Raw genomic sequence first — 21368 nt, 5'->3', positions numbered from 1 at the left:
CAGGGCAGCAGCCTCATTCTCTGATGCTGAGCTACCTGCCAGGAGCTCACATAACAAGACACACTTGGTCTAGAACCAAACTACCGCATCCTGTAGGATGAAAAATCACATCCTCTATGAGAAGAGGCAGCTCTGTGTTTTTTGAGCACAGCCAACAAGGGATCAGTGTGACAGCAACAGGAGGGAGGGAGACAGGACCACCACAGGCCTCCGAGTCTCATCTCTGCCCCAGGTGTGACCCCACTTGGTGGCATCTGAGCTAAGCAGTAGATTTTTACAGGTTGTATATGGAAAAAAATATGTTAGTAGGAAATTCTTCCAGCAGCAAGAATGGAACCAAGTTAACACCATTAGTGAGCTCTTATTAAATGGATTCTATACAAAAATGTGGAAGGAGAAAGCATCCATACTCTGATTAAGGACCTCATGAAATAGGGTGAGAAAAGGGAAGGTAATAAACACAGTACACAGACAGCCCTGACAGACAGACAGCAGACACAATGCCAACAGCCACTCCTCCTCATGCTGAAGGGCATCAGAAGTTAGCACCATTTGACAGAGGGGCCAGCCCAGGCTGTGCAGCTGGTAAGGACACAAACCCAAGGTCTCTGCTATGGTGGGGGTGAGGGGCAGCTGGCAAACTCATGAAGGAATATGCAGGAAAGTGAATCAGAGAGGAGAAAAGGGAGGAACAGACCGGAAGGGGCATAAAAGGGGCCTGTCCCCTGTAAAGCACTACCAGCCATTGCCCTGTCTGCTCCAGCCCTGGCCTGGACAGCACAGCTTGTCCTCTCTCACTAGTAAATCCCTTCTTTAAGTGGCCCAGGGTAACCTCAGTCCCTATCCCTTCTTTGTATCCCTGCAAATATTAAGTGCCAGCTACTGGGGGACCGGTATGAGTAGACTGGGTGCCAGCTGCTGGGGTCAGACCAGGGGTTTAAGCACCCCATGTCAGTGGCATCAGCTCCTGGGGGGCCTGGAGTCCCAGCCCCAGCTCTTGGAGCCCACAGTGACCTTGGGCAGTGCTGTGCTGCTGCACACCAGGTGTCCCTCGGTACATGGGATAAGCTCTGGCAGCCAGGCAGGAGGAATTCCTGCAGCTATGTACAACATGCTTCAACTCTCACTTCCACTCAAATCTCTGGGAATTTCATTATCTCTTCCTGTACATATTTTATGCTGTAACTCCCACTATTTTTTACCTGCTTTCCACCTGACCCATCTGTGCAGTTCTATGATGCTCCCAGAAAAAAGCAGATGCAGAAATATTCTACTGAAACTAAACTTTGAAACCACAGATGGTTAAAACAGCAGTAGTCATTCTGCTCCTCCTTGAGATACTACTGATCAAGGAGGGAACATTTCAAGAAAGAAAATGAATTGAATTATTTATGACTTTATGCATTCCCATTAAAAATATCACATGTATTCCATTCCCAGACTGGTTCTTGAACAAAGAAAACTCCGTAATAAATAATACTTTGAGAAGGATGCTTGTGCAGAAATGAGACAGCTGTAAGAGCAAGACCAAATCTTTATCAAAACACACTAAAACACAACTATCCTAAAAAAGCAAGAGTAACAGGAAATTTAAAAAAAAAAAAGTATTTATTAAGGGTTAAAGTTACTCCTAAGCCCAGAACCAGCCATAAATCCTCCTCCTCAAGGTCTCCTGGGGGGTCTCAGATGAGGTTCACAAGCTCAGAGCTGGATCCCTGCACAGCACTGTTTGCTGGGTGAGCAGCTCTGCCTCCCTACAAACACAGTCCTGACAGCAATCACCCCCACTGCCAAATCCACAGACTTTAACCCATGCAGAGGAGAGTCAGGGAAAGCTACCCTTGCTTACTGAAGGGAATTTCTCCCCTGTACTTTTAGGTTTGGGGTGCTTGTGAAAAACAATAAGTCTTCTTCTGCTTTCCACAGGCTTATTGTAAAATACATTACCTAAACTCAGGAGAGAGAGATGAGGCCAGCACAGGACTGGAATCCCCATCTTTTGACTGCCAGTCTAGTGGGACAACAAAAGTTTGGGCCACCCCAGCCACTGTCCACAGCAGCGCCCACACTCAGCCATCCCCCAGCACTTCACTGGCCCTTCAGCTAGGGTCCTGCACAAGCTAACGAGCCGTTTGTCATTTTAAAGATTTAATAGGAGTAAAAGTCCATCTCAAGTGCTCGTTTTCTGTGAAGTGAGAAAACGTTGGCACAGCTCCAATACCTTTCACACAACAGTTGCCAGAATGGATTATCTGTGCTATGCCATCTGTCAGCTGGGTAAACCAAGAACACTTGAAAAGATTGTTTACTTTGCTTCAAGAAGAAATTTCAAGTAATTTTCTTGCAAATATTTGTTCACAAGGATTTCAAAGCATCTCTCTCCCATTAATCCTCTGCAGGGCTCTGAACAGAAGAAATTGTCATGTTTACACAGTGACTCAATTCCAGGCCATCTCCTGTGCTTTGTAAATGAGGGGATACGGGATTTTCCCCCTTATTACTCTTGGCTTTCAAGTGCTACCAACATCACAAGAAAAAGGTCAGGATTCTCCTTCACGTTTCTCTTTGATGAGGAGAATGGTTGTAACTTCCAAACTGAGAATCTTTATGCCCACAACTGCTAGCCCTCTAAGCCATGGCTTGAAACAAGCACCTGGGAATATCCTTTCTGCTTGAAGGATTTCTGTGGCTAAAATATAAACCAGTGGTCTAGAACCAGAACTTGGGTTAGGACAGATGTTATTGTTCCCTCCCACTCACTACTTTGTGTGAATAAAAGCACGTTCCTCTCCTCAATTTCATCCCTTGGTCCAAGAGGACTCTTTCTCTACAAACTTCACCTTGCATAAAATCAATGCTATCACACTGGTTTCTTAGAATTTGCTCGTAGTACAATGAAAGGAACATCTTTGCCTGGAAAAGGGAAGGTGAAGGGTTATGGAGCCACTCTCTTCAGCTACTGAGAGGATTGCTTTAGGGAATACACAATTAGAGTGCTCTCAGGGCACAGGAGAAAGAAAAAAAAAAGATGAGACTCTTTGTTCATAACATGCAGCAGGGGAAATTCTGACCAGACACACAAAATATTTTCCTAGTGGGGGTAGTTAAGCACTGAAGGCTGCCCATGAACTTGTGAAATCTCCACCCTTGGGGACATTCAAAGACTGATTGGACAAGTTCCTGAAAAACATAATCAAGCCTGGAAGCTAATTCTCTTTGAGCTGTGAACTGGACTAGGTGACTTCCAAAGGTGCCTCCAGCCTAAATTGTTTTGTGGTTCTGTGATTCATAATCCACCTGGAGTGGCTACCTGGAGTAGCTACTGCAAGAGATAAGAGGCAAGACAACTTCAATTTCAAGTCATTAAATGAAATTCTGAGTTGAAAATGTTCTTCTGAGTTCTCCCATTCCTCCCTGTCACAGATTAACTGCTCCAGTGTTTTTCCATCTCACCAGCAACAGCTTTCACTTGCTCCAAGACTCATATCTAATCAACACCAGCACAAGGCTGTATAGAATTGATCTTTACTACAAACCAGAAATTATTTTTCCCTCTCACTCTGTCTGCACTGCAACTGTGAAAAATTAAGTGACAAAATTTGTTATAGTATGGGCAGGGGTCTCATCCATCCACCCACAGACAGAAATAAGCCTACTGTTTATTCAAAACTATCTTTCTGATAAGCACTATTTTTTACCTCATTCATTTTACTTTCTCATCTTTATTACCACTTTTAAGAAATTCAAGGTAATAGATGAGATTTCCAACAATTTACTGAATTTTGTATTGTAAAAAAGCAGAAATCTGAACACAACTTTCTTACATCCTTGTCTATCAGATAATACAATACATACAATCAAACCAACATATAATTGCTACAAAGTGAAATCAAAATGAGAACAGTTGAAATCTGAGATTTAAGTTTTGGATTCTACCAGTCAGATCTATTCTGCAAGTCCAACTGATAGCAGGAACTAAAACCAAACCAACTTTGATATTCAAAACAGGTTTGTTGAATAAACCTCAGCTCACTTGTGGGACATGGGTGAGGAAACAAACACAGTAACTAAAAATACACTTAAAACTGGGAATGTATTTCAGCAGCCCCATGTGCCTTTCTTAAGTGTTCTAGCCCAAGCAATCCACCCCAGAAGGGCGGCTGGGACGCACCTGACACATCGAGGAACGTCTGCGCGCGTCCTGTCCCCGCAGTGCTGCTGGCCACGCACTCGTAGAAGCCCTCGTCGGACACAGACACCTGGGCAATGTCCCAGCTCATGCTGGATGATTCTCTGCAGGAGAAAAGGGCACCCACTGAGTCCCTCAAGGAACCAAGAGCCACACCAGCTTGGTTTCCTGACTATAGACAAAGGAGAGTTTCACAATCATTAAGAGGCAAGACAGACCCTCTGATGAGACTCAAACTGGATGTCACTTTATGGACAGTATTTTTTTGTAAGATTTTGCAGAATGTCCCACTTGCACATCAAAAAATAAACCTTCAACAAGTCAGCAGTTGTCACACAATACCTAAAGGCAGTGTATTTGCTGTCATTCCCTCAGCTGCTTGTGCTCTGTTGAATTTACCGCCTGAGAAGACACATTCCTTGATGTCAGCAAGTTTCTGTGCAGAGCCAGTGTGTGGTACCAAACCCATGCCTCTTACCAGCAAAGGCAACAAGGTCTCATCCTCCCACCTGAGCTTCCCAAACTCACAGGAACAGCAATCCAGAGAACCACTGCAGGTTTTCTCTAGAACCCAGCAAGGCCAAGGCTGCTGGGCAGTAACACCACATTGGTATCATACACAGTGTGAAAGCAAGAAGGGAATAGAATTGTAGCTACGTAGGCTGCTTACATGTGCTTCAAAACAAACATTCTCGGTCTCTCATGATACAAAACCACTTTTATAAACTTCTGGTGCTACAGACACACAGAGGACAACATAAACGAGCAAACCAGTGGTTCTGCACTATCCCAGGGCTCCCCATGGCCTGTTGCTATGGCACATAAACAAAACTGATAAGCACCAAAATATCTGTGAGAGCTTTGGCAAGTTATTGCCACATTACAGGAAAACACTACATTAATGACCCCTTTGTTTGTCTGAATAGATTGATTTATCAGCCCTTAAAGGATACAGAAGGAACAAGAGACTTGGAATATGCATGGAAGGTCAATGCTGTAGCACCATGAGAGAGACAATCCAACCACACCACAAACGAAAACAGTGTACAGTGACCTTAAATGGCTTTCTACTTGTTCCCTCTTACTTCATACTTACTATAGATAACCTAATATATCATACTTCAAATCTATGACATTTCCCATGCAATGCTGGCACATGGACATGGCAGCAACTGCCAGCACTAAAGAATAAGGTGGTGTTTCTTCCAAATAATGAGTGAGAAACTCCTTTATTTCATGGAAAGTATGTTAAAAGTGAGGTTAGGCAATCCTATTCTGCTTCCTTCCTGACTCGTGCTACATGCCAGATGTCAAACGTGGAAGCCTTGAGAACAGAAGCACAAAGGGAAATGTGCCCAGGGGCATGGAACAGCTTGGCAAAACAAAGACCTGTGGCGGACTGTTAAAGAAAAATTTAGAAATCAAACCAAAACTGACAGCAAGGACTAACATACAGCTCAGGGCATCTGCTCCCCACATGGGCACTGGGTGAGGAGCTGTAACTGCACACAAATCACAGCACATGCCATGGGATAATTCAGCACCTTCCAGCACCACTATAATCTACCAAATTCATTTTTCTGTACATGCAATCTGCTGATTGGGCTGTTTGTGTGGGCACCTGGGCAACTACAAACACTCAAACTCCACAGCCCAGATGACCCTCTGGTTCTCAGTCATGCAGAGAGCACAGTGGTGCTATCAGACCTCACCTCCTGGACACCCCCACCACGCTGCTCCATACCCAGCTGGGAGCTCACCAGCAGAAGGCTACAGCTCACAGGCAGAAATGAAACCTATAATTTCACCTCCTAGCACATGGTTTGGAGGGATATATTGTGCATAGTTTACTAGACTTGAATAGCAACCACAAAAAGCAGTGCATTTTTCAATTATCATGGTTGTTGTTTTGATTAACTATATGAATTGCCTTTCTTGTCAGAATTTAACATCTTATTTTTGCTGATTGTAATCTCTGCAGGACTGCTGGGATCTGCTATTTGTAATACAGAATGGATTGTAAAGACACTTTTGTGCTCAGTTCCCATTGCCCACTGGAATGAGGTGCTCAACTACTGCTCTTGACTTCCTTTATCAGGCTGGTAAAAAAATGCACTGGGATATTAAGCAAAACCCAAATTTTCTTACTACACTACCACAGGATGCAGAAATGTAGAATGACAAAGCTGTTACAATTTTACAAAAATTTCTTCTTCCTAACATATGTAACTAATTTAAAATCAGGAATTATTACTGCAGCTGATAGTACCTCTGGAACCAAAGTAAAAAAAAAAATTGTAAATTTCAAAGTCTGTTCTCCTCATGAACCCTGAGCCTGTAGTCATTCTAAGGGTATTTTCACATAGACAAGTGTCACAATAGAAATACAATACTCGTAAATCATTTAGTTTTTAAAATAAATCTTAAAACAACTGAGTGAAGACATCTCAACACCAAAACAAAACTCACTCAATGCAGAGGAAAACTACAGTTCAAATCTGCACTGAACTACTAAGCTGGACAAACCCTGCCTGGAACTTCACTACAAATAAGAGGCAAACAAGCCAAGCTGAATTAGATCCTATTTAACTGTGACCAACAATATTTGGCTTGAGATATGTTTTGTTAAATTAACTTGGATGATGTGTTCATTCATCTGCTCTGTAACAGAAAAAAGAACAACGCAGCCGAATCAGCGGTGCTGGATGTGTGAAGAACAAGGAGAAGCGTGGGGTTTGATACCTAAGGAATGGAAAACATTACACAGCAGCCCAAGTATGTGCTGTGCTGGGGCTGACTATGTGTCAGCAGCACCTCATTAAAACCCAAACCACACCAAGCTGCAGCATTTCCCACTGCCAGCAGTGCACAAGGGAGCTGCAGGATGTGTTTACTGGGTATGCTGTACCTGCTGGGGAATGCAGAATTTAGTCTACAGTCTGCTCCTGAGGTGCTTTGGGCTGCACAGGAGGCTGCTGACACGGTTTGCTAGGGCACACTTCCCTTTTGGTTTTAACAAACAGAATTAAAAGGGGCACTTTATGAGTATTTTAACGAATTAACTTTTTTTTTTTTTAATTATTCCCTCACCCTACAGAGAAAGGGCATGCTATTCTTTTTCTATACAGAAATCTGAAGAGCCTTCTGGTATATCCCACATAAATTTTGCAATTTTGAGATATTTTCTGAAGATGAAGGTTTCTAGGGCAGTTCATAGGACATACTCCTATGGCATCCATGAAAGGCATTAAAAATCAAACAAATTAATATATTCCCAGTCACCTACGTATCACTGGGGCCAGAGTAAGGGATGTGTTTAATAAACAAAATTAGTTACCAATTTTGCATAATGTTTAAAAATATAAATTAAAACTGCTTGCCTTCTAGACTTTTAGACCTAGTTTATAATTTCAGAGCACACACTTGAGGGGAATTTAGGCCAGAACCTTATAAATCCCATCACATGTAGAGTATACACCCTCCTCTTTACATCACATATAGAGCTATCTCTCTATATATAAATATTATCAATATCTCCATAAAATACCGTTTTCCTGATGAAGAGCACCAAAAATAACAGACTGGAAGTAGCAGGATGTAGACAGCACACAGCAGTAAATAATAATAGAAATCATAAGCTATAAATAGGAAATGAAGCAGCATTGTGAAAAGAGGCTACTACTTACTTGAAGAACTGATCCACTCCCAGTTTTACTCCATTTTTAGTAAAACGCTGAGTAAAAGGTATAAGGCTATCAACGTGGCAAGGAACAGAGCCTGGCTGTAAATAATATCCTGGAGTCTTCATGGGCATTGTAACTTTGGGGGCATCTGAAGAAAGAAAACATTCTCTAGAACGTATATTAACAGCTACTAACACACATCCAATCCTTTCATGAAAAGAAAGCTCAATTTCTGATAAAGCTCCAGTTAGCGCATATTGACTATCATGAACTAGAGACAGAACTTTGGAAAGAAACAGCACAGAAAGTACTTGCATAAGTTACAAAAGCATACAAGACCTCAATTTCAACTGACTCAGATGAGATAAATGAACAGTCAATTCAAGTTAAAGTCACTTACCAGGAATAATACTAGAAAACAAAACACTTGAAACTCTCTGAAAAAGATAACCATCCTTGTCGTAGCCCGTTATTTTAACAAAAAAAGCTTCATCTGGTGGAATGAAGTCAGAAACATTCCATAGTCCATAGGGCTTTCTGTCAGGATAGTATTTCACAGGCAAGGTCTTAAGGAGTTCCCCTGTAATACTCAGAAGTTCCAGCCGGTCTACTCTAGCTGGAAGCAGGATCCCTGTGGTATTCAGCAGCATGAAGGTAGGAATCCCTAGAAAAACAGAAACCCACTATTTTAAGTGCTAAAGAAAACAGATAATTAAAACATGAAAGATTAAATTCCATCTGCATGGCTCACCACCCCATGAATGCAGTATTCAGCTCCAGCCCTCACCTACTGAGTAGGGAAAGACTAAATTGCACTCAGCTGAGCTCTGCTTATTAGCTGTGAGGAGACCCAGCTGGGGACAGTTTGAGTTACTGATTTCCAACAGGTGTTTGTGAAAAAGCAGCTTCTTTATTAACACCTCACCAAGCCTCTAGCTCAAAGCCTTTTTCTGAAGCACCAAAAATAACACAAACTGGACTGCAATTTTGAGGCACAGTTAAGAATATCTGTGTTTATGTCACACAGATACAAAGCCCCTTCCAGGAACCAACCCACTGCATCCCCAGAGTTATCACAAACCTCATCATAGAGCTGTACTCAATTTTGGGGGCCTGAAGCTATTTAACATGGACTGAAGTGGAAACAAACCTTGCACTGGCCTGCTGGATGTTTTTTTGAAGTCCAAGGTGGGCTTCCTGGAGAAGCCAGCCCGGAAGTCGATGGTGCTGAGCCCTGTGATGCGCACAGAGTGCCTCCCGCTGCTCGAGGTCTGCAAAACAGCGCATGGAATCAGCACTGCAGGGACTGCACTGAGGGGAGCCAGCCCTGAGCTCAGCGACTGACCCCAGCATGGCTAACAGCAGCACAGACAGGAGCCTCGTGGCTAAAGAGGTAAGGAAAAGCACCTTGAATAAAGCTTTGCTTTCACACCCAGCCCTACAACTGTGGTGTCAGCAAAGAGAGCCAGTTTGTCTTGGAAGCAAATCACACCAACAAATTCACAACTCCTCGCTACGTGCTAGTGCCTGCAGTGACAGTGGTCTGGGAGTTAGGACCAGACCATTACAGACTCCACTAGAAAATGGTGAGTGAATCAGAACAGAAAAATCTATGCATTAAAGGTGCTTCTCTTCCCAGCCAAGGGGGAACAGAGGGTGCACAGGTAGCTCTCCCCTCTGGTCTGTACCCTTGTACCCTCACCTTGTCGTTCTGCTTCAACCAGCAAAAAACAAATCAGAACAACCCCCACTCATCCATCACCCTTGAACAATGTGAGCTTCATGTTTTGGAAAGTACAGCTGCTTTGATGCACATCTTTCATCTTAAAGAAGACAAATCAAAGTCATTATAAGTTTATGCAGAGAAAGAAAGGTCAAGTGCTACTTGCCAAAGGTGCACAGGAACCCATGGCTTTTCCTTCTCACCTACTTCTCCACCCTTCACATGTCTGGAAGCTTCCACTGAGCTTTCCCTGGAGTTTTACCCAATCCATTCTCAAATTCCTGCAACTCTCTGGGACAGGCTCCTCCTGAGTAACCCCCTCTGCCACCACTGCATGTGAGTATCAAATTAAACAGTTGTTTCTTTTAACTAACAGCCTTTGGACAGGCATTAGACACCATGACAAATCAATGTCTATCTGATTAAAACAACATATTTCCTTCTATTTAGTTAGCCTTTCACCTCAGAAATAGAACCACTAAAGCCTTTTTTATATAAGCCAGCTGTTAACAATATAAAGAAATATTTAATTGCGCCAAACAACTCAAGGTATCAAACGTTAATTGTTGCCAGTTAAAATTTCATTAGATAAACTCAGTGATAAAGTTCTGTTTTTATAGCTTGGTGCATCTGTATAAGGAGTTTATGGTGTGAATAAAATTTTAACAAAGCTTAAGTCTTAAAATCTTTTTGTAAATAAACCAAGCCGGTGACTAAAGCCAAGTAAACAATCCACAGAAAAATAAACTGGGAAATCATTTCTCTTTATGAATTATTCAGACCTTTGGATATTTTCAACTTTTAAGGCCAGAATAACCCTATAAAATTTTACCATTTCCTAATAACAACAAACACATCTCTCTCTGTCATGTCTAGGAGCTGGAGGTGTTTAGGCAAACACCAGGAATCAGTTTTATCCCACAGGACTGCTTTCCAATTATTATCTTTAGGTATCTTCTCATTATTTGTAGTTGAACACAGATTACAGAGACCGTACATTAGTGTATCCCCTCCCATGTTGGATGAGCGTAATCAAAAGAGCAAATATATATTTGTGAAAGATGCTTTCCTGTCTTGCAAACAACATGAAAAAATTGCCCAAAATACAGGTACCTATGAAGAAATGCATGACTTGGCTTGCTCATAAAATTTAGATTTAAATATTTCAACTACACATTCAAGATATTTTCTTAATTTCTTTTTTAATCCAAAATACATAAATTTGAATGTTTTATCCATGCTCTCCATAGAGTTGGAGACAGCATTATGCTGAGCTTAGAAAAAAACCCCAAAAAAACCTCCCAACCCCCAAGAACACACAGGCCCTGCCTGCAGGAGCAGCCTGATGGCTTGACAGGGCTGCCGTCCTGCTGCCAGGAGTGTCCTGCATGCCACCAGTGGCAGCCTGGACACGAGGGGACTGTTGGCTCTGCAGGTGTCCCACCCCGAGCCCAGGACTCCTCCCCAGCAGCCAGCACTTGGGTGCTGGCACACACCAGTGGCTCAGCTCACATCACACAGCCAGGAGCACACAGGGCTCTTCCTGCACTGCCCCTCTGGGCTGCAGGGCACTGGACATTTGCTGCACTGATCCCTCGCCCTAGAAGCCTCCAACAAGTGACAGAAGTGAATCCTAAAGCATTGACTTGTAGGAAAAGGTCTCAGGACCTATTGTGGCTCATGTTACCATGTCCAGCAGGACCCAAACCTTTTTCATTTTTAACAGCCCACTGGGTTGTCTCTTTACTAGGTTTTAGCACTTTTGCTCATAGAATCATGGAAATGGAAGGGACCTTAAAAGGCTGTCCAGTGCCAGCCCCTGCTATGGGCAGGAGCACCTTCCACTAGCCCAGGTTGCTCCAAGCCATGTCCAGCCTGGCCTTGGACACTTCCAGGGACCCCAGGGCAGCCACAGCTTCTCTGGGCACCCTGTGCCAGGGTCTCCCCACCCTCACAGGGAGTAATTCCTTCCCAATAGCCCACCCAGCCCTCTCCTCTGGCAGTTTAAAACCTTTCCCTCTTGTCCCATGTATCTGCCCATATAAAAAGTCCCTGTCCTTCATTTGATAAGCCCCCAGTCCTAGACAGACATTCAAACAATTCTCCCCAGAGCTGCTGAGCTCAACATGCTTTTGTAGCTGCAGTTCTGCAGCAGGATCAACAGCTTCCCCCCAGGGCTGTGTGTGAATTAATGATCCTTTTCAAAGCACCTCTGTGCTTAGGGCAGGGACAATGCACAGCAGGATCCATTCAGCACTGCCTGTAAAGTGCCTCACCCGGGTGCCTTCCCCTCCAAAAATGACTATAGAGTATTTACACTGCTACAATAGAATAGTTCAGTCAGAAAGGATCTACACCAGGAGGATTGTTTCCACATCTATTTAGGAAAGCTGGGATCATGCAGCTTTACCTACATAAAGAGGTATACAACAATATTAAATACAAGATCATAGGACATTTACTGTAACACAGACTCAGCTGTAAGTACTATGATAAATAACATAGCAAATCATTACACAACCCACTTATATGCTACAGGACAATCATACAGAAGTTCTGCAATAACTTTACCTTAATTGTCCATGTTCCAGGCGCTGGATCTTTGACATTTATTACCTTTGCAGAGTTGTGGATATTTAGCAATTCATTTAGTCCTGATCCCTTACTGAGCTGCTTGCCTGAAAAAACAGAAACAGGAACTAAATACTGGATGAAGTAAACACAGTATTGCTTTTAAAAAACAGAGAGTAAATACAATATCATTGTTTTGGACCAATGTGTTTCTGATACTTGACTCACTACTTAGCAGTCAATGACATTTACAATAGTCAACATTCTCTATAATTCTCTGACAGAATACTGAAAATGTTCATTTATATGTGGGTGATCGTGTGCAGGACTTGGCTCTCTAGAGGGGGATTTTGCTCCCTAAAGGCTGACCCTGAAGAATCATCAGCCCTAAAACTCATCTGGCTCTTTCACAGTACTAAAGGGAAAGAAGAGGCGGAGACTGGCATGTCCCAGTGCCCATTTTCAAAACCTACTAGATTTGCCTTGGGTAATTTCAGCGAAACCCTGTAGATTTAGATGCATGGAGCTGATCTACAAAAAAGGCCAAAACAAGGTGGAGTCCTTCCTTCAGGGAAGCCTGACACTTGCACCCAGGACTGTGTGTTGTCATGGCTTGAACACAGACATTGAGCAAATCTCTTTCCTGTAAACAAGAATGCCTCAGCACAGGACAGACCAGATCGCATTGCAGGGAACCCATCCTGGGCACAAAATATTTCCCAGCTACTCAAGCAATATCCTTAGGCAAAAGCCATTCAAAGAATACAAAATATGATCCGAATTTATTTCTGGAGTGCTGTTCCAAGCTCCTAGGGCATCAACTTAATAATAAACAACAGATTTGTTCAAAATAGCTTCAATTACAAATTAGCTCCAAATCTGTCATTGCATACCCCACCACACACTGCGCAGCTGCAGATGGGCAGGGGAGAGAGGTTTGGTTATGAATGTTCTCAGTTCAAAAAAGCTAGACCATGGCTGAACTCTCCTCACATAAAACCCAACCATCATGTACAACCCTTAAATGATGATTCAGGGAATACAAGACCAGATGAAAGGCAAAAGTGTCCAGCATTCCAATCCGGAATGCAAGGACAAACATTAACAAAGAAGATGGAGGTGAGATGAAGTGGACAGAATAAGGAAGTCTTCCAGTTTCCTCCAAGTGAAAAACACACAAAGAATATTGGGGAAAAAAATATCAGAAGGGATTTTTCCTTCTCTTTTTTCACTGTCACAAAAGAAAGTATAAAGTACTTCACCTAGAGGATTATGAATCTCCATTGCTGGCGAAGGACCACTCAAGGACACTGTAACTTCCTTCAGACTGGGATCAAAAGGGATCTGCCAAGTATTTACAGCCATGGACAGATGGTCTGTAGACAAGAGATGCACTTTGGAGGCTTGAACTGCTTCTTCAACCCACTTTAACACCTAGGAGAGAAAAGAACAGTTGTTACTATACTGTCAGGAGTACTGGCTATTGACATATTTTCTGCTGAAATGCCTGTCTCTACTGTCTGGTAGAGATTCCATATTGATTTATTTTTTAAAATGTGAATACGTAAAGGAAATACAACTTTAATAAAAGAAACTAGCAAAACCATGGTCAGCATGGTGTTTAAAGGAGCACACAAGCACACCTAGATACATCTCTACACAACAACCACAGGTAAATTTTAAAAGGAATTAGGGATACAAACCTGTGGACATTTCTGCTCAACAATTATTAGTTGCATGAAGCAACAAGGAAAATTTTCTCATCCAGATGTACTGAGTAATTGCTATCTCTGGACTTTTCCAGTTTTTTTTTTTCCCTACAACACCTAATACAAATTACTGTTAGGCACAGCACAGAGGTGGGACTGGAGGGGAACAGAGTTTTGGAAAGTATGTCCCTGCAGGGCACAGAGGCTCCCACACCAGGGACAGGACAGCAGCCCATGGGAGAGTCCACAGTGAAGGAAAGGAAGGGTGTGAGAGAAATCCATATGTACCGACCATAACTCCATTCCTGATGGCACTAGGGAAGAGAAGGAATCAGAAGAGGAGCTGAGTTGGGCAAGTGGAGGCAAAGATGTTCCTACCTGTCTTTGCTTCCCACCGCCTGAAGGAATAATTGAATATCTATTTTAATTGGCAACAAATTAATTTTCCTTAAGCCAACTTTGTCTTGCCTGCAACAGCTAGTGACTCTGGTGACTTCCCTGGCTTTATCTCAACCCATTCCTCCTCTGCAAGGGATGAGTGAGTGGCTGAGAAAGAGCCTGACAATCAGCCAAGGGAAACCTACCACAAGCAACCCAACCTCCCCAGAAGCACACCTGGTTTTTCAAACTATATGATTTTGCATCACCTCTGTACATCCTAGAGCTGCAGCATATTTTTTAAATCCCACTGAAGTAATACTGGGATTGTGTAGCAACGTGAATGTGACTCACAGTAATACTGAACCTTGGTTTAAAGCTGCAGTTGACCATGGTGGCATTGGGAAACATTTTGTAAAGGAGAGCCATCTTCTGGTTATGTCAGTTCAAGACTTGGAAACCAGCAATAAACTAACCTGATATGTTACCCCTCAGTACTGGGGGTCTCCAGGGCAAGTCCTTCAACCTAGGACCCAATTCAACACATTGCCCAAAAGAACCTCATTCCCCTGGCTGATTGTGCATTACTTGCCTACTTTATAGTTTAAAAAATGGAAATATGCCATAGGTTTGTGTGTGAGATGACTTGTGATAGAAACTAGATTCCAGCCTCCTATAGAAGTGTACTTGTTCTCATATATGTTACAGTATGAATGCCCAGTGACCTTTGTGCAAAGATGAAAGAAGTTTAAATAAGTGAAGAGTATCATTCAAAACACATTTGAAATGGTGGGGGCAGGTTTTCATCAATCCTTCCCCCTCCACTCTCAGTAATGTCCCACCTGAGCCGTGCTAAGTGCTCCCAGCACAGGGTGAGACAGCACTGACCAGGTGTCCCCTCGCCAAGGGTGCCCGCTTTTTGGGCATGTTTGCAAAACAACATACCCAAAAAATCACAGTAAAACTGCCTGTGCTGCTCAAAGCCCCGCAGTAACGTGGCCCAAGAGAGAACTGGGCTCTGTGCAACAGCTGGTGACACCAGCGAGGGAGCAACTTGTGTTTGCTTTAGACAAGCCTGGAACAGGAATCACAAGGCTTCAAAAAGATCCAACTCATTTAAGTTCTACTTTAGAAATTATACATCTGGGCCCAAAAATGCTTCCAAAGAAATTTCAGTGTTCTACTCCCAGTGAGATGAACACAACACTTTTTTGTATGAGGTATATGGAAAAGTTCCCATTTAATTCCAGGATCTCACCTCCACAGGTAAGTTTTTAAATGGATTGTAAAATTCAATGAACCCATACGAACTGCAGTTTCTGAGAGTTTTTCAAGATCAAAACTGAAAATGGAAGGCAACAGAACAACCCAGCTGTCTGCAGTCTGGCAGCAGCTTGCTTGTGTAAGTTCAATAGGCAATTCTGGGAGATCCATTTCCCAACCCTGTCATTCCAAAGAGCTTTGCAATAATGCTGTAACACTGGTTTAGAAGTGGGTTTTTTCTCCTCTGGGACCTTTACAGAAAGCCCCCAAAAGAACAGCAGCTTATGTTGTTCTGCCAAAATGTGACGTGATGAATTTTATTAGAGGGGGAAGGGCAAATAGAGCAATGATTTATAACTTTTCCCCAGAAAATTTGCTCTTGCAACCTGCCCTGCTGTCAGGTCATTTCTTGGAATGCATACTGAAACCTGGAAAATCTGTGGAGCATGGCCTCTATTCCCATTTGTTTATTCTGGGACTCAAGAATATTTCTCAAGAAGTCAAAGCAACAGGATTTCAGATTAACTGTTTCATTGCTTAAGTAAATTTAGGTTCATACTTACACCCAAAGAGGAAAAATATTCTAATAATGTTTTTAAGTGCACATCAAAAAATATAACTGAGATAGTGCATGAGAAAACAATACTGTAAAAATACAACATGAATTATGTATATAACATGTATGAAAAGCACACAACTGAAAAGTTTTAGTGTTGGATCTCAAGCTCTTCAAAGTTAGGAACCACAAGAACTAAGCCCGTCTGCTTTCAACTGCCTTTCAAAAGCCCTTCTGCAGTTGCTTTGTGACAAAAAGCCTTAGGTACATGATCATGGTTTATTTTTTCCAGAGACTCCAAATTCCATAGAGAACAGAGAAAGACCAGCTGTAACTATTTGTTTTTCCTTTCTTTGTTTGGCATTCACTGTACATTATGTATCTTCAGAATAGAAGTATTCGGCTGCTTCTCCCATGAAACCATTCCTTCTTTTTCGATGAAAATGGATACTGCCTGTTTGGGACCAGGGAGAAGAAAAGGCAAGAAACAGAGGTATGCAAGAAACCTTCATTCCATACTGTAATTTTGAACTTTTGACTTTGTCACCATTGTATCCTTGAAAAGCAGTGGAGGGGCCTTTTATACCTTTAACTGAGTGAAACAAGAGTTCAAATTGCTTCCTCGGCAGCATCATCCAAACACACACTGGTCATACACAGCAGGGACCTGTAACACCAAGCCCAGCTGTGTTGTTGTAACCCTTCCACTGCCATCTCCTGGGAGGAGTAATAGCCAGCAGAAATGGGGTGTTCTCCAGTGGGTTTAGGGACCTCTGTTTACAGCAGAGCACTCATGAGTGAACACCCCCAGACCCCATTCCCTGTGATCTTACAGATGATACTTTCCCTACAACAACAACTCCTTTTGCACCATCCATTCTAAATGTTCTGTCACCAGTCCTGTATTCAGTTCCCTCTCAATCTCATCTCATCCACAGCATCACTTTCATTCACAGGCTTCTCATCGAATTCCAAACTCTCTCGTTTTTCCCATATAGGTTCATCCAGCTTTCAAGTCACTCAACAACACCCCCTTCCTTCCATCAAAGTCAAAGGCGTGCCCCCATGTCATTCTCAGTTCTCCTCTCATCAATGTTCTATAGATTGAAGATCCATTTCTACTTATTTTAAAGATAAGGAAGAAAGATGTATTTTTAAGGCAGTCTAAGGACAGGGATTCTTCCCTTCTTACAGAAAGGTTAGAAGTAAGAAAAATCAAGTGCTTCAACACTAAAAGAAATGGAAAACGACCACTCACCAGCTCAGTCCCCGTGAACTCCCAGCTCTATCCACACAGATCAATCCAGTTCATCAGACATAGGAATGATTCACTTTTGCCACAAACAATCAAAATGACCTGGAGACATTACCTGAACTGCCAGTGGCTAATAAATCTCCACTACCTTCCACAGCACCATATTCACACTCTGCTGATCACCACAGTTCATCTCAACACCCCCTCTGGCATCAGTACAAACCTTTGGGCATCGCAACCATTTACAGGAATTCCCTTACAGAAGGATAATTAGGTGTGGTGGAACGTAACTTCAGTTCAAGTCAAAATTAGTACCTTTTGGAAACTGAACACAGTTATGAAAAAGAGAATCTGCTCCTAACAGGGAATTTAACCCATGTTTGATGAATATTCTCAATGCCATGAGAACAGAACCTGAGGGAAGGGCTGGAGCTCAGGAAAAGGTTCTTCCCCCAGAGGGTGCTGGGCACTGCCCAGGCTCCCCAGGGAATGGGAACAGCCCCAAGGCTGCCAGAGCTCCAGAAGTGTTTGGACAATGCTCCCAGGGATGCACAGGCTGGGATTGTTGGGATGTCTGTGCAGGGCCAGGGGCTGGACTCAATCCTTGCAGATTCCAAGGATCCTCTCCAGCTTAGGATATTCTGTGATTCATTCAAATTTCAAGCAATTATTGTAAATTAGGCCCTGAGTCTACAAAAGCAACCAGAGAAATCTCACCTAAAGAAACACTTTTCAAACCCAGGACTTCAGTGCTTTGATAAAGCACTTTGCTAAAGGCTTTCCAAGACACTGATGACAACATTTCACAATATTATGATCCTATAATGGTTTCTGTCGGAAGGGACATTAAAGCCCACCATGTCTCATTCCCCTGCCATTAGGCAGGGACACCTTCCAATAGACTAGGTTTTTCAGAGTCCCAACATGGGCCTTGAACACTCCCAGGGATGAGACCTTGATACTCTAACTAGATAAATATTCTCATTTATCTAATGCAGAGAAATCACAGTGACTTTGTAAAAACAGGACCTTCATTGCAGTCAGCACGTAAGTGGAGATACATATGTATTTCATGCTTTGCTGGTCTGAACCCAAAACAACTTTGTCCATCACTAATAGTTTTGCCCAAGTTAACTGTAGTATTTCAAATCAGAACACATTTTTCAGAAGTAAAAAAAAAGGCACTAAGTTTTCATAGTCTTCTCAGTACACAAGCATTGGATGTGTATCAAGTACTGTTTTGCTGTGTTTCCTTGTATCTAGCTAAGAATATTGCTTCATTCTGCACTTAATGCTCAAAGGGCAAGAACAAGAGGAATGGTTTGAAACTTTATATACTAAAAATAGCTTTGTTTGAGTTTTTGGGGGGTAGAATAATCAAAATGTTTTAACAAAACAAGTCGTTGGTTTGGCAGGCTACTCGGCAGGGACTCTGTAGCTATCCCCTAATCCCCAATCCAGCCCTGGCTGTCTCTAGGCCCACAACGGTGAGTGTGCTTCAGCATTTATAAACTGCATTCTTTACACATCATCGACTCCTCAGAGAAAAAGGAGGGCAAGCTTGATTGCTTGATTGCAGCTGAATCCTGCCTGAGGGCTATCCCATAAACAGCTGATCAGATCTCTGCAAGATGTCCTGTTTGTTTGCATCCACCCACTGGTGGATGTGCTTCTTGGAATCAATGCTGATCCAGAACTGAAACCACAGAGAAGGTTTTACTGGGGATGGCAGCAATTTGGTCAACTCATTTTCACAGTCACTTGGCCCAGACACAGATTTATGTAAGGTCAACAATCACTAAAATTGCGGAGTCTTTTGGTTTTGGCTTTAACACAAATTGTTCAGCAGTTATTGTGGAAGACTTCTGAAAGTTATTTAGGGGTTGCTTTTTTTCCACGTTAGGCAATCTCTTACACTGTTTAAGCTTCTCTTTCCAGTGGCCATAGGCTGTGTTTTTCCCTCTCTCTCAAAAAAACACTGCAAAAATATCACCTACTAATTTCACCCTCTGCTCTTGTGCAGAGGTGGGCAGGCCCTGGCACAGGGTGCCCAGAGAAGCTGTGGCTGCCCCTGGATCCCTGGCAGTGTCCAAGGCCAGGCTGGATGGGGCTTGGAGCACCCTGGGCTGGTGGAAGGCGTCCCTGCCTATGGCAGGGGGTGGAATAAGATGATCTTCAAGGTATCTTGCAACTCAGGACATTTTACAACTTTACAATTCTATGATTATTTACTCAAAAAAAATGTTGAGATGAAGCTGGAAGGGGTTGGAAGCACCTACTGAAACCCCTTGCTTAAAACCTTACCCAAAATTCCAAGGCAGTCTATCCTTTCAGGCATTAGCTGGTGTTCTTAGAAACAAGGAAGTGCCAAGTTCAGAAAGCAGCAGCAGGCATCCAGGAAAGCAGCTTGTGCCAGCTCCACTCCAGAACATGGTGCTGTCTAGCACCTACAAATGGCTTTATCTGCTCACTTCTACCTCTCAAAAGCAGAAGAAAACAAAACCACAACAATCCAACCAAACCTTTACCCTAAAACTACAGTCCTGGCAAAGAGCATTCCCCACTGGCAGTATCAGAGGGTCGCAGAATTGGTTGGGTTGGAAGGGCCCTTAAAGACCATCTCATTCCATGATGATCCCTTCTGTAGAAAGGGATTTCATGGAGTCTCACAGAGAAGTTTTACCCTCTATACATAACAGCAAAATGCAGGCCAGGAACAGACCAAACAGTAATTTCTTTTCTTCCAAATTTTAACTAAATTTTTGGAGGATAAATCTTCTGGGGAGTTTCTCCTTTTGATCACCTTCACATCACCACCAATAGCTTCTATCATTCCCAATGAGAACTTCAGTTTTTCTAGGCAACAGCTGTAGAAAAATGCAATTTATCTCCAACATTTATCATTGTCAGAATTTTAGGACAGAAAGAAGGAGGAACAAACCAGGGTAAATTTTTATTTAAAAAACTACAGCTAGTTATTGCCTACACTGGGAATTCAAAGGGGAATGTTTACAACATTTATAAACAATTCCAGCTCTCCAGATAAATACCATGTGATTCCACCTCTCTCCAAACTGTTTTCTCACGCACTTCTGAAGTTTCACTCCTGTCTGAGACTCACCGAAGTTCCCAAAGCAAATAGTCATTTATGGCTGTGGGTCAGGAACCACAGTTACCAGGAGGGCAGCAGACATGCCAAAAGTATTGCAGTGATAACCTCAATTAAAAAGTTACTTCCATTACTCTGTGAACAATGGAAACCTGAGACTTCACACTATCTATCCTATGTGGGGAACATTTTTGTCCAGGCTAAGTAACAGTCCTTTGCTTGTTCACAAAATGCTCATTTAAAGCTAAACATGTGCTCTTGTTTTGAGCAGAAAAGCCACTATGTTACACAGAGTCCAGAATTGCTCCTTTTTTTAAAAGCTCTTCTCCTGGAAGCCTTCTGGCACAGGCAGAGGGAAGTTGGGGAGGTTCTAATAAGATGTGCCACTTCACACTTCCCTATTGTGAACAAAAGTCACAGAACTGCATCCTGATACAGAATATGGAGAAAGGAAGGAAAGAAAAGGTGAAACAGAGTCCACATACTAAGATCAGAACATTTAGAAGTTCCCCTTCTGCTCCCCAGCCCACCACCAGATCTCTTAAAGATTTACAGTCTAACTCTTGCCTCATTTTCTTTATTGATTGCAAAACTCAAGCAAAGTTACCTCATTAACTTGTTTTTTATCCAAGTGAAAAACTTGACCAGAACTTGTTGAAGCAATTTCTTCATAGACCTTGTAACCAATATGATCCCTGTCATCACAGTCTCCAGTTAGCACAAACACCACCTGGATTTAAGAAAAATCAGTGAATCATTGGACACATGGTACATAGGTGAGGAAAACACTGTCATGGCAGCATTAAGGCAAGACAAAAGAAGAATATGTCATTCGAGACAGATTTGTTACTCTACATGGACAGAGGCACTGCACTCAGTAATGATGGAAAAAGCAATGCAGAAGAAAAGGAATAGACAAAAATCTCTTTAAA

The 21368-nt window shown here is 42.6% G+C and overlaps 1 protein-coding gene across 2 annotated transcripts in view; it reads right to left on the bottom strand.

Annotated features, from left to right (window-relative positions):
- HMCN1 (hemicentin 1) overlaps nt 1-21368 on the bottom strand; it is a 166825-nt gene that overhangs the window by 109878 nt on the left and 35579 nt on the right. For both annotated transcript variants that reach the window (XM_038144148.1, XM_038144147.1), the window contains exons 4-10: nt 21044-21166; nt 13429-13600; nt 12167-12273; nt 9023-9143; nt 8273-8536; nt 7876-8020; nt 4172-4293 (exon numbers count right to left, since the gene is read on the bottom strand). In XM_038144148.1, the coding sequence (XP_038000076.1) occupies nt 4172-4293; nt 7876-8020; nt 8273-8536; nt 9023-9143; nt 12167-12273; nt 13429-13600; nt 21044-21166 (1054 nt within the window). The remainder of the gene's footprint in view (nt 1-4171; nt 4294-7875; nt 8021-8272; nt 8537-9022; nt 9144-12166; nt 12274-13428; nt 13601-21043; nt 21167-21368) is intronic.

This window comes from Motacilla alba, chromosome 8, assembly GCF_015832195.1.
Source record: "Motacilla alba alba isolate MOTALB_02 chromosome 8, Motacilla_alba_V1.0_pri, whole genome shotgun sequence".
Taxonomy (NCBI): domain Eukaryota; kingdom Metazoa; phylum Chordata; class Aves; order Passeriformes; family Motacillidae; genus Motacilla; species Motacilla alba.
The sequence above is the reverse complement of the archived record's forward strand: the minus strand, read 5'-3'. Positions and strand labels throughout refer to the sequence as shown.